Source organism: Epinephelus moara, chromosome 16, assembly GCF_006386435.1.
Source record: "Epinephelus moara isolate mb chromosome 16, YSFRI_EMoa_1.0, whole genome shotgun sequence".
NCBI lineage: Eukaryota > Metazoa > Chordata > Actinopteri > Perciformes > Serranidae > Epinephelus > Epinephelus moara.
The window spans coordinates 23,004,605-23,018,401 of record NC_065521.1 but is presented as its reverse complement, the minus strand read 5'-3'; the positions used below and the strand labels follow the sequence as shown (position 1 = coordinate 23,018,401).

General features: G+C 41.2%; 1 protein-coding gene across 2 annotated transcripts in view; it reads right to left on the bottom strand.

The window, feature by feature from the left end:
• Positions 1-13: 13 nt before the first annotated feature.
• noc2l (NOC2-like nucleolar associated transcriptional repressor) overlaps positions 14-13,797 on the bottom strand; it is a 26,811-nt gene continuing 13,027 nt past the window's right edge. The window contains exons 13-18 of one of the 2 annotated variants that reach the window (XM_050063812.1): positions 12,508-12,609; positions 12,003-12,152; positions 6,103-6,216; positions 5,715-5,850; positions 3,763-3,864; positions 14-375 (exon numbers count right to left, since the gene is read on the bottom strand). In XM_050063812.1, the coding sequence (XP_049919769.1) occupies positions 239-375; positions 3,763-3,864; positions 5,715-5,850; positions 6,103-6,216; positions 12,003-12,152; positions 12,508-12,609 (741 nt within the window). In that variant the 3' untranslated portion in view covers positions 14-238. The remainder of the gene's footprint in view (positions 376-3,762; positions 3,865-5,714; positions 5,851-6,102; positions 6,217-12,002; positions 12,153-12,507; positions 12,610-13,797) is intronic. The other variant, XM_050063813.1, reaches the window with a different exon arrangement.

Sequence of the window (13,797 nt, the reverse complement as noted above, 5' to 3'; positions counted from 1 at the left end):
AGGAAAACAATCTGAATTGTTGAATTTTTTTTAACAATTTTCACTGCTTAATTACATCATGAACATGTTCGTACTGTACAGCTGAAGTCATACAAAATTCAAAAGCAAAGAAAAAAGCAAAAAGTCAAATATTATTCAAAATATATAGATATAAAATATATATCTAAATGTAGACGGTTGATAAGCTGGAGAGCAAAGACGTCTCTCAGGTGAACTCGAGTGTGTGCATCCATGAACCTCAGTCATCATCAGACAGCTCCAGGTCTTCCACCACATCCTCGTCTCCTTCTGCCAGCTGTATCAGAGCAGAGGAGGACAGCGGCTGAGGAGCCTTGGAGGCCTTTCCATCTCCTTCCTCATCATCATCATCCTCATCTAGAAAACAGACAGGAAGCACTTTAACTTCACATTCAGCCAAATGGGAACACATGAAGCCCAGCAGGTATCAAGAGGCAAATATTTTATTTGATTTAAGGATGTTTATATACCATCCTCAGGAGTTACAGCTGTTGACAAATACATTAACACTCATATCTCCTAAATACTACATTATATTGCATTATAAACATTTATTAAAGTATATACTGCTTATAAATGCAAAAGTTTTAAGTGAAATGTTACAGAATCACTGAATTTATTTCCTCAAATAAATGACATTAGTTTACCACAGTTATTCTACGTTACATTTCCCCTCAACACACTTTTATTAATACAATTTTGATGCTACACTGGTTAACTGAACGGTTATTAAGACTTTTGGACAGATCTATGTGGATGTGCTTTCATGTTTTGGCAGTGAAACACAAGTTGTGTTTTATTGGACATGTCTTATTTTACACAAGATAGCAGATGGTTTCTGTTCTGTTAACTTGTACATAAATTATTAATTTGAGGGACTGATTTGAGTAATTGGATGGTAGGAATTTCTGTTCAAGGGTTATTCATTTTAAAGGTACGATTTCCTAATTTCAATTAAAAAAGGTAGGGCTGCAGCTGGGGATTTCATCTCAGTTTCATAAATGGTTAATCTATTCATTTTTTTTTTTTTTTTTTTAACTAAATCTATAAAATATCAAAGTGCTTGTCCTGTCTGACACACAGTCAAAAACACAAAGATATTCAGTTTACAACAATGTAACACTATGAAAAGCAGCAAATCTTCAGATTAGAGTAGATGAAATCAGAGAATATTTAACAGTTTTTGCTTCATTTTTTAGTTAATTTTTTGCTGGGAAATTTTTAAAAAAAAATTCATTTATTGATAAAATAGTTGCAGAGGAATTTCTTGTTGACTGATGAATCGATTAATTATTTTATCTTTGCAGCTCTACAAAAATCAAGGCTCCAGACCAATTTTTTCTGCTTGTAGCACTCGTGCTCCCAAATAAATGTTTTAGAAGCACCAGCACAAAATTTAGGAGCGCCACTTAAATTGACATGCTACACAACCAGGGGTGAGAATCACCAAAAGTCCCACCGTATGACATTATCACGATACAATATTATTAGGTATTGTGATAACATATATTGTGATTTCTTACCTTTTTCAAATGCAAACTAAGTCCCCAAAGGAAAACTTTGTTAACATCTGTTTTATCTAATAACATAATGGTTCCAGTCTGTTCATCTCACGTTTTTTTTTTTTTTTTTTGAGGCAAAATTGTATCTGGTGGACTGAAAAATCTGTTGATTTTATTATTCTAGTTGACTTCCAAAAGTTGAATTTGTATTGCCAATAATACTTATTTAAATAATAAAAATACATAAATATAAAAATATATATGTATAATAAAATAAATAAAATAAAAATGATAGCATATCGGCACGCTAAAAATATTGCAATACTATGCTGTATCGATTACGCAACACATTCACATTTTTCCCCATCTTACCTGTATTAATGATAAATGCTTTTTGTAAGAAATATTACAATTGGGGCGCCGGTGGCTTAGTGGTAGAGCAGGCGCCCCATGTATAAGGCTGTTGCCGCAGCGGCACTTGTCTGTCCTATCCATTAAAGGCTAAAAAGCCCCCCAAAAAATATCTTTAAAAAAAAAACCAGAAGAAATATTACAATTTACAGAAATAGTGTAGAAATAACAATATGCTGTTGTATTTTAAAGGAAAAAGTCAGACTTTTTGTTATTTAGCTCTGATTTTGTGTTCACAGTGAACATAGCTGAACGTATCAATGTTTACACCTCAAGTATTTATGACTCTAGCTACTTCAAGGTGCACAAATGTGAGACTTTAGTTTTTGGCAATTTTCAAAATTGATACAGTAAAAATGTTTAATTTTGAGACTGCAGGAAGTCAGATTTTTCCTTGATTGAAATTTAATCACATTTAAATTTCCCTCACAATTCATTACGAATCTTTTGTTTATTTTGGTCACAGGTGACATATTATATACTTCCTATGAAAATAATTAAATTCATCTTATTTCCATGTATGTATTTTATATATACTTTGTGTTAACACCTTATTTTAAAAAGTGGACACTGTCACACATCCTGGGCTGTTTAATGCATTTACAATAAAGGGCAGAATACAGAGGGCACTCCGATTTTAGTGGTGGCTGGTTTGACCATGGAGATGCGAGTGATGACTAGCCTGATGCAGAAACATCAGACGCTGCCTCTGGACAACTGGAGAAGCGCAGGAGGCCAGGATTTGATCCAGCTTGGCTGACGTAGAAAAAGACTGTGGTCAAACTAGCCGTCACTCACATCTCCATGGTCAAACCAACCGCCGCTAAAGTTGTAGACAGACTCGGGCAGAGCTGAGTGAAGTCTTGGCGATGGGGGCAGATGTAGTAACATCGCTCGTGAAGCAATACACACATCAAATCTCACTCCTCTGGTGTTGTTAACATGACATATGATGATTAGGATTATGATACCAGTACCTTAAAGTGAAACCGATACCGATAAAGTACTTCATTCGATACCCATCATGTGAATGGAGTAGTGTGTAGTGTGGTCATACATTTAAACGTCTTGGTGGCATCTCAGCACGCTGAACCGCCAACTCCATCAAATACAGTGCGCTCAACTTCATCACACCACAGACTGTATGGATTGTGGCTACTGCTGGAGTGTGAGCTCAGCCCAACAGTTACAGTACAGTAACAGTTAACAATGGTTGGTGAGAGTCCGCCCAGCAACACACACACAGTGACAGGACTATAGGTTTAACATCACACAGCTGACGTTACCTAGTGATTATTAAAGGATTTAACCTGATGCTGTGTTAGCTCGTGCTAACCAGGCAGACGTCGAGGAGAGCGGCTCTAGAGACAGCAACAACAGAAAGTTTACTGATCCGGCTGGAAGGTCTGGGATCTGACCCCAAGCGCAAAAAGGATCGAATGCAGGTATAATTTGACAGGAGCTGTTTCAATACTACTTGGTAGTGGGTTATAACGGGTGATATCTTTAAGTTTTCGAGTTCCGATACCCCGGGGAAAACCAGGGGGAATATTTACAAGTCGCTCCGAAGTTCCTAACTATAAAATTGAGTAGCACTGTCTCCAAAAATAGCAAATTGCGACTAAATGCAGTCTGGAGCCCTGAAAACTATCTAAACTTTTACCCCTAATACCTGCCAGCCTCCGTAGTGATGGATCTGTATATAAATGCAGTGGTGATATTGTAAGGTGATACAGTCTCCTCTGAATACTAAATGAATAGACACACTGCAAACAGCACCTCTGTTAGTGCTACCAGTACACTTCCTTTGAGACACTGATGTTGTACCAACCTGAGTCTAGGCCTTCCATCCCCTCGTCATCGCTCATGTCAGACAAATCTTCAAGATCATCATCAGCCTCATCATCATCTGACCCACGGCGGCCCTTTTTCCCTGCAGGAAGACAGAGAAAATCATCACACTGAATTTTGTCTTCTGTTACTTTCTTCACACATTCCTAACTTTGTGTTGGTGCATCGCTGACGTCTGAGGACTTTGGAGACACCTATATGTGGGCCAGGCATCAGAGGCAGCTGGAAGTGTCTATTTCCTCCTGAGATGGAACTGAGAGTCGATTACAGACGCTGCTGCTGCTGCACAAACACCCATGACAGTTTACTACCGGCAATTTCAGACATCTTATGCTCACGGCCTAAATATAGCAAATGGAGATAGCAGGCAGGTTCCACGGCTACGAGGATGATGGGAGAGTGTGTGCTGGTGTGTGCGTTTGTGTGCACTGGAGAGAAGTTGGGAGTTTGTCTGCATTTGTGTTGTGGTATACTCAGGGTACAGCATGTGTGTGTGTGTGTGTGTGTGTGTGTGTGTGTGTGTGTTGTCTCGCCAAAGGGACAACTGGAGTCCACAGGCTTTGAAGTTGAGGTGTGATGAGAGGCTGGGGGCGTGGAGGAGAGAGAAGCAAAACAGAGCTACTTCCTCTGTCTGCTACACTGCGAACACACACACGCAGTTATACAACAAGTGCGCGCGCACACACAGATAAACAATGTCTATTAAAACATCAGGTACTTCCCTTCCAATCTAAATTTAAGATGACAAACATACTCTCACTCTCTCCCACCCTCTGCTGCTCACATGGTGCCAGCAGACTTCAGCAATACCTCAGAGGTTGCCCCCAAATGACCTGAAAGACTTTACTCGCACATACACACATACACACACACACACACACACACACTCACACACTCAGAAATCTAAATCATCAGCCCCCTCCTCTCAAACTCCCCCTCTTTCCGGGAGTGTGTGAGACCACAAAGAGCTTTGGTGAGCTGCCCAAAAGCTTTTGGCTCTTCAAGACTGGACGACAAGGTGGTGGGTGTGCGCTTGTGTGCTATCACGGAGATGTGTGTGTGTCTTTGTGTGTGCACGTGTTGCGAGGACATGCGGGGGCAGCTGGTTGAAGCCCACAGAGCCAGAAAGAGAGAGCGAGAATGAAAGAGGGAGCGAGGAGTGGGAGCGGCCACCTCTGGCTGTTCCACTGGGCTGGTTTGAATTAGGAACCCCCGCTGGGATCCAAGCCTGTACTTCCTGTCGGGGGGTTTCAGCTCGTGTGTGTGCGCACGAGGGGTGGGAGGGGTGGAGGAAAGATGGTCGAAAAGAGGAGGGGAGGGGTGGACAGAGAGTGAGAGGCGGAGGCCCGCCGCTTGCCGGCAGCTGCCCATCCGTTTGTGGGGACTCTCCCTACAATGAAGTCCAGATGCATTAAAAAAAAATCCCCCTGCCGCCTACTCCTTTCCTCTGTGACCTTGCGGAGGGCTTTATTCTGTTTGGAGCGTGTCCGAGTGTAAAGCTGTAAAGGCGAGGGTGCAGCTGCCTGCGACCTGTGGGCGACCCCGACAGGACGAGACACACTGGGGCTAAAGGAGGATCAGGCTGACGGCTCCTCTGTGCTGCGTGATAAGCAGAGATTTTCACTACAGTTTGATTTGAGTTCAGTTCCTCAGAAACTGCCTCTGTGGATGTTTTAATAACTCAGAGCGTTGCCTCAACTGTTTTCAGGTGCTCTGCTTCTTACAGTCAAATCTTAAAGATAGTGGCTAATGCAGAAACAGATATAACAGCCCAGAAACAGACTGAACTGTCATCACCTCTTTAACTTTGCACCGCAGAACACCAGGCTGTAACAAAACACAGCCCCCTAGAGGCCGAGCCATCATAGCTTCCTGAACTCCTTAGCAGGCCAATTTCAACGTGTGAGTGAGTGTGTGCGAGAGTCAGCTTGCCTTTGATTTTGAGTCCTCCGTCATCTTCGTCTGATTCGCTGTCAGACTGAAACAGATCCTTGAACTCCTTCTTGTCCTCCGCCTTCTTCTCCTGAATCTTCTTACGTTTGATCTCAGGGAGGTCCAGATCCTCCATCTTTACAGAACACAAACAGTAGAGTGAGAACATAAACCTGCGTTATGTGCGTTAATGATGATCATCTTCATCATAACATAATTGTTCTGCCAGTAAAATGTTCCCCTGTATAGCATGACTGTTTCATGATTTATGTAAGAGAGCAACTGTTGTGGGTAACAGCGACATTCATAAAGACAAAGCCAGAAGTGATTCACGATGACTGAGTGGGATGAGGCAAATGTTGGTGTGTGTTTTTGGTCGGACGGTTACCCTGTCTTTGCCAGAGATCTCCAGCTGGATCTCCTTCTCCCTCAGCTTCTTCCACTGGCTGTAGTACCTGCTGAGGGGAGTCCCCTCCTCCTTGACCTGCTTCTCCCAGGCTGCCTGATAGAGGACAAAGTGATTAAAATGTTGTTGAAGAATGAGCTTCTCCAATATCTCAGGTTGTAATCGTTTTTGCAGAATCTATAAAGAGAAGCCTTTCAGATTATCGCTACTTAATACACACACACAAAAAAAATCTGCGATTAGTTTGACAGATATTGAGATATGCGTCGCAATTTCACTAGTAATGGCAATTTTTGCATTTTGTTTTCACTGAAAAAAAAAAGATGATGTGATTTTGCTGGGGTCTGTACCAAGCAAGCTTGTTACCCGTTACATCTGGAATATGATTTGTAGGCCGGGACATCTCTGTAGCACCACAATAATTAATCTATGATGCATTTATGATTTTACCTTTATCAAAAACTGCAGCTTCTGTGATTTGGATATTTCACTTGGCTATACTGCTATTATGATAATCTTTTGATTAATTGTACAGCCCTATTTCAGAGTTGAGCTGCAGCGATTATTAGTTTAGTTTTCATTATTCATTGCCAACTAATTTGATACTCAATTAATCTGTTTGAGTAATTTTTAAGACAAAAAAGTTGAAATTCTCTGATTCTAGCTTCTTAAAAGGTGAATATTTTCTGGTTTCTTTGCTCCTCTATGACAGAAAACTATCTATCTTTGGGTTGTGGACATTTTAGGACGTCTTACTGGGCTTTGGGAAACACTGATCAACATTTTTCACAATTTTCTGACATTTTTTAGACCAAACAACCAAGAAAATAAATCGACAGCTTAACTGACAGTGAAAATAATCGTTAGTAGCAGCCCTACTTTGAGCAGATTTATCCAGGCTCTAAAACAATCTCACTACATGTGACTTTCCACTGCAACTTTACATCAATTGACCAGGAGAAAGAGATGGACAGACAAGACAGTGCGAGGAGTCAGAAGATGTGGAAAAGACGGATTGAAGGTGCCTGAGAGGGGAGACCAGCAGATCTTCTCCAGCCCTAAAGGTCTTTGTGGATGATATTGATTAGACCCAATCACATTATCTGACCAACAAATCCAATAGAGCGAACAGACCGCAGCCTCCTGCGCCTGCTAGCTTAACACATTTACCACAATTTGCCATGCTGCTATTAAGATGTGTGACATGTGGACACACAAACACACACACACACACACACACACACACACACACACAAAGACAGGAGAACAAAATGAAAGTAGAGAAGCTACTTCTGAATTCAGCCTCGACTCAAACAAACAAAATGTTTCCATATACAGGCAGCAGAGAAAGACAAGAGACATCAGAGTGCGACCTGGATGGAGGCAGGGCATCATTAATTAGGCTAGCTCTCAGTTTGGGTGACATGTCAGCGGGGGGCTGGTGGCCGGAGGGGGGCCGTGGCCTTTTCCACAGCAGCAGCAAGGCTGTCCCCTCTCCTTCGCCTGCGGTGACACCTACCGCTGCCACGATGCCAGGGAGTGGATGCCATGGCGACAGCCTCCACTGAGCAGAGAGCCGTGGCGACAGGAGCTGGCGCTGCCGCGGTGCCGTGCTGTCTGTCTGTTGTACTTTGTTAAAACGCACACACACTTCCATGTGTGTGCGCACACACATTTTCTCATCATCTAAATTACACAAAGACCATCCTCTTTAATTTCATCCTTAAACGCTCTTGAATATTAATCAGCATTACATGTCAAGACTGAGCAGCAGCGAAGCCACATAAAAGCCACATAAAAGCATGTTTGTGTGGACAGGTAGCATACAGAGCGAGCGAGTCAACACAGAACACACACTAATGGCTGCTCATTAAGGCAGAGAGAGGCGCCTCTGGTTCAAAAGCCCATAAGAGCTTCCAATAACCACAGGGTCATTCTTAACCAGGCTCAGAGTTTATACAGGGAAGTGGCCTCCATTATCAGTCGCTGACTGCAGGGCTCGACAGTCAGGACTGTTGGATGGCCTACAGACTCAGGTTCAGCTGGACAAGAGCCCAACAGAGAAGTTTCTGGTGAAACTTATCTTTGCCGCGCAACTGGAAAACACTGCTCTCCCTTTGATGCTTCTTGAGAACATTCAGATAAGACACCACCTACGATTCAGTGCTGAGTGAGGCCGAGAAGCGAAGTAGTGTGAAGCAGACATGACTAATCTAAACGATAAAAATAACAACATTTACATCACGTCCCACTGTTGTGGAAACAACTCTTATATTTAGACAAACACTGAGTCAAACTTGAACTGATTATTAAAGATTTCTGAGTCAAGTGGATTGAACTGGCTGATTGGTGTCAATTATAGTGAACATCAATCAAACCCACTGCAGCCGCTGACACCATCTCACTGAAGCTGGCAAAGTGACAACACACAACTCCTCATTAGGTCTGATTTATGGATTTGTCAGAAGGATTAATGGACGGATTTCCCAGCCTTATTTATTTTCAATCTGAATTTGGTTGACCGTCTTATAATTATAGTTACTGTGAATACATTTATGTTACGTTTACTTCAGCTGTGTCTCAACTGCAAATAAAATAAGTGAATAAATACTTTTTAAAGCAGAGTGATTTAATCAAAGATGAAAATTTCCAATGAAATGGTTTAAAAAGTATTTAATTACAAAGTTGGGGTGGGCGTTTTATAGATTATATTCGATGTATCGCAGCTTGTTCCACGTGGGATGTGTAAAATTGCTAAAAACATTGAGTATAAAGTGTCACGTCATTTTTTTCAAATCACAGCTATGAGTCTTGCGTTTCAGTTCTCTCGTTCTCTCCCTCTCAGAAACACACTCACAAAAACCCCCTCACAAACATGATACATCACACACACAGTCCCCCGCCCATCCAGACCACTCTCTCTGCGGTGATAGTGCATGAGCAGGCGAGGCGTGTGCTTCTGGATCCGCAGGGTTCCAGACCACGACTGTTTGGATGCATTTTACGACCACGAAGCATCAATGTGACTTGCATATATTGTTTGTATGAAATACAAAGTTTCTAGTTTGTTTCCCATTTAGAGTGAATAAATCATCACATTTACTGGCGCCGCTGTAACGGTTAAACTGTCTGCTGACTGCTAAAATCTAACTGCTGACCGGAAGCTTCAAGTTCACAATAAAAACATCAACACTTTCAGCAGAGATGAGCCGGGTGCTTCAGGATAAAAGCACCAGTGGTTTCACTTTAATTTATTAACTTATAACAGCACTTTATTTTACTTTGTGATATAACTGTAACTCTTTTATTTAACTATACTGTGACTGTAGTTTATTTAGTAGTTTAGTATTTTAGTAGTCTACATAAGTGTATCGCGATATAGCCTAAAAATACTGCAATATTATATTTAGCCATATCACCCAGCCCTATTTCAACTTAATGAAACTCTTTTTTTTTACCTCTTTAACTAAAATGCAATATAAATAAATAAATCTGTCACATTAGCAAATGTGTCGTGCTCACCTGATGAACAACAGACACACCAAACCAACATAAAAACAGCTAGTGGTGACAAGGGCTGGCTGTTGCATCGCCTCATCTCCGCATTCACAAGAATAAGACAACAGAGGTCACAGTGACCTTTGACCACCAAAATCTAATCACTTCATCCCTGAGACGAAGCTAACGTTTGTGGCAAATTTGGAAAAAAAAACAAAACAAAATTCCCTCATGGTGTTCATGAGCTATCACATTCACAAGAATAAGACAAACAAGGTCACAGTGACCTCTGACCACCAAAATCTAATCACTTTATCCCTGAGACGAAGCTAACGTTTGTGGCAAATTTGAAAAAGAAAAGAGAAAAAAAATAAATAAATAAAAAAAAAATAAAATTCCCTCATGGTGTTCATGAGCTATCACATTCACAAGAATAAGACAAACAAGGTCGAGCTATCACATTCACAAGAATAAGACAAACAAGGTCACAGTGACCTCTGACCACCAAAATCTAATAAGTTCACCATTGAGTCCAGGTGGATGTTAGTGCCAAATTTGAAGAAATTCCCATGAGGCATTCTTGAGATGCCGCTTTCATGAGAATAGGACGGACAACCTGAAAACATAATGACCCAGGCCACAGCTATCCCCGGTGCAAAGGCATAAAAAACCGACTGGGGCCCACTAGGCCATGAACACCGCTGGCACAAGTGGTGAAAGATGCTCGCCAACAGCCCATCACCGACCATCAGCTTGCTGTATCAGGGCCTTTAAAGTACAGTTGTACCAATACCGATACCAGATCGGAAATGCCTGCGATACTGCCTAAAATGCAGTATCGGGTATCGGCGAGTACAGCCTATGACCAATCCGATACCACGTAAGGCCTCACGTCATTACACATACGCACGCTACAGGCAAACGAAACGGAGCGGAGTTTAAAAAGCATTCTACTGTAGCCTTTAAAATGTCTTTTTTACCAAATTGTGTGGCTGCTCTTTGACCTGTGTCTTGATCTGTGTCAACACTGGATAATAATAATGATAAAAAAAAAGTTTTATGGCATTCATTCTACTATTATGTATTTATTTCTTAATACTTTACATAGAGTTTAAGGAGTTGAGACATACAACAATTCATATCCCATCCATTTTTATTTTACGCGCTGGTATCGGTACGGTACTCGGTATCGGCAGATACCTAAGGTTCAGGGATCGGAATCGTTATCAGGAAGGAAAAAGTGGTATCAGTACATTTCTATTTTAAAGAACACTGCTGTAATATTTAACACTGTTTGGGTTTTTGATGTGAGTGATTTTATCCGTGCTCAACTTGAACAACATGCAGCCTCTTCAGATGCATCACTTTTGAGGTAACCACCAGGTACTCGGAGCAGTCAGATGCATCAAGTAAGTAGAATACATGTGGTGCGAGAGCTAATACGGTGAAGTAATAAAACAGCCTGTAATTACTTGTCACAGTTTAATAAATCTGTTGTTTTCACTAAGTAGAAAAAGCAATAAAACAAGTGTCTTCCATGACAACGGAAAATCATAAAACACGTTGCATGACCCAACAATTATTAGTACTCACCAGAGCTGTAAATTATTTTTCACTGATAACTTATAACTTTACAGCATTATAACCCACTAGATATTATCAAATCTTGAACAAACAATACACAACTGACTTATGTAATCACAAAACTGATCAGTACAAAAAAAGACTCTGAAACCTTTGATAGCTGTGCCTTATTTCAGTCCTCCTTCATCTATAAATGACTGTTTCCTGTGCAGTGATACACTGAAAATAATTTTGAGTCCCTGGGAAGATATACATGGAAGTTATTGAAAAAACTGCAATTATTTTCTATCAAAAAATTTATTTAAAATAAATGAAGTACACATTAATATGATTAGAGTTAATGTGTGAGTTGGCAGCGGCACCAAGTCACGTGCACTGGTACATGTAGAGCTGAGAATTGCATGCACTGCTCAGAGTTTTGCGTACGTGGTATTTCAAGCCATTAACTTCTACATTTTAAACCATTACATTTTGACACATTTTATATTATCTTATACATATGTAATCCTTTAGTGTTATTATTTAGGCTCATCTTTATATATGTTTTGATGGAGGAGCACCTGCCTGCATTTACAAAAGCAATTTAAGTTTCAAATAAACTTTATCAGAAACACAAGAGTCAACCTGACGAGACATATGAACGGATGGAGGAGGTAAAATGAGGACTTCGCAGAGGCAGCCTGTGAAATCAGGACAAGACAGTTTCCCCCTTGCATCCCTCCTCTTTCACACACACATGCGCGCGCGCGCGCGCGCACACACACGCACACACACACACACACACACACACACACACACACACTCACCACAGCGGTGGCATCGGCCACTCCGAAGGCGGCCTTCTGTCTCCGTCCTGTGATGTGGCTGCTGTTCTCCTGTACCTTCTCCAGCAGCTGGCGCACCGGCTTGCAGTAATTGGCCACTTTGCATTCCTTCAGGAATGCTTTCAGCTGCAGGGACATGGAGGGGGAGTATGAGAAAGGAGGAACCTGTGTAAAAAAATCTTCCAGTCCGCCCATACGGTGTGTTCAGGCAGAGCAGAGGAGGGTTTGTGGTCGTTTTCCCTGAGGGGAGCACATTCAGCCTGGCAGGTTTCAGATCCTGAACCAGATCCTGAATCATCTTTTCAGACAGGTTTCAAACTCTGGAAGCGATGTTCACTGTCACTGCTTCCTCATTAGTTTTGACTCAATCTATGTTACTTGTGTATCTGTGTGTGTAAACTCTGGGGGAGATAAGGACATTTTATTTCTCAGACCTAGATTCTTCAGGCTCATGCCAGGATCACTTTAAAGGTTGTGTTACCTGAATGACGGTGGGCAGGGCGAGCTCTGGGAAGCCGATGGAGCTGGCCTGAGTGTGGAAGTATTCCAGGATCAGGTCATACAGCTGGTCAATCAACCCGTCCTAAAATGCAACAGCAAGATAGACGATCAATACTCATCCTTGAGACACATTTGTAAAACTTCAGTTCATCATTAGACTCTTCACTGTGCAAAATCACAGAAACCAAAACACATGAGGACTGACATCTGCGTTAGCATTTCACTTGTTACTAAGGATTCATGACTGACAGCTTAGCCTAAACCTGTTTCAGACCTCTGAATCATTGCACACATCTCTGATGTTTGGTGACGGCCCACTGATGGCCGTTTCTTCTGGTAAGAGAAGCAATCAGAGCTCAGTAGATATGACTAAAGAATGAAATCTTGCCACAAAGATGATCAGCTACTGAGCTACATTAATGAAAAACAGTGACAGAAACTTGTGATAAGCATGGATGTGATAGAGGCAGCTGTACAAGGTAAATAAGTCTATGTACAAAAAAACAACTAGTAACATTTTTCTTAATCAATGAGAAAACTAGAATTTCTGCGTTGTGTTTTTTTTTTTTTTGCCTTTGCCAACCAATCAAGTTGTAGTTGCAGTTTACATCAGTGTCTGTCCAGATTCATATATAGCCATGACAGTGGATGGAGGATGAACATACATCTTCCCCCGGCAGCACAGAAGATCTCTACAATCCGCACAGTTTAGAAGACCAAATGTCTTCCCTTCTGTTCCCGAGATATGGCGTTGAGTAATGGCCAGAAAGGAGTTTTTGCAGGTTTTGTCGCAGTGACCTTTGAGCTTTTGGATATAAAATGTCATCACTTCATCATTTTATTCAATTAAACAATTGTGTGAAAGTTTGTCATAACAAGCAAATGAATTCTTGAGTTATGGTTATGTTTTGTGAGGTCACAGTGACCTTTGACCACCAAAATCTAATCAGTTCATGTCTGAGTCCAGGTGGATGTATGCGGCAAATACGAGGAAATTCCTTCCAGGTGTACTTGAGATATCACGCTCACAATAATTGGACGCATGTACAGTGTTGTGAAAAAGTGTTTGCCCCCTTCCTGATTTCTTACTTTTTTGCATGTTTTCCGCACTTAAATGTTTCAGATCATAAAACAAATTTAAACATTAGTCAAAGACAACACAAGTAAACACAAAATGCAGTTTTTAAATGAAGGGTTTTATTAATGAGGAAGAAAAAAATCCAAAGCTACATGGCCCTGTGTGAAAAAGTGTTTGCCCCCTAAACCTAAT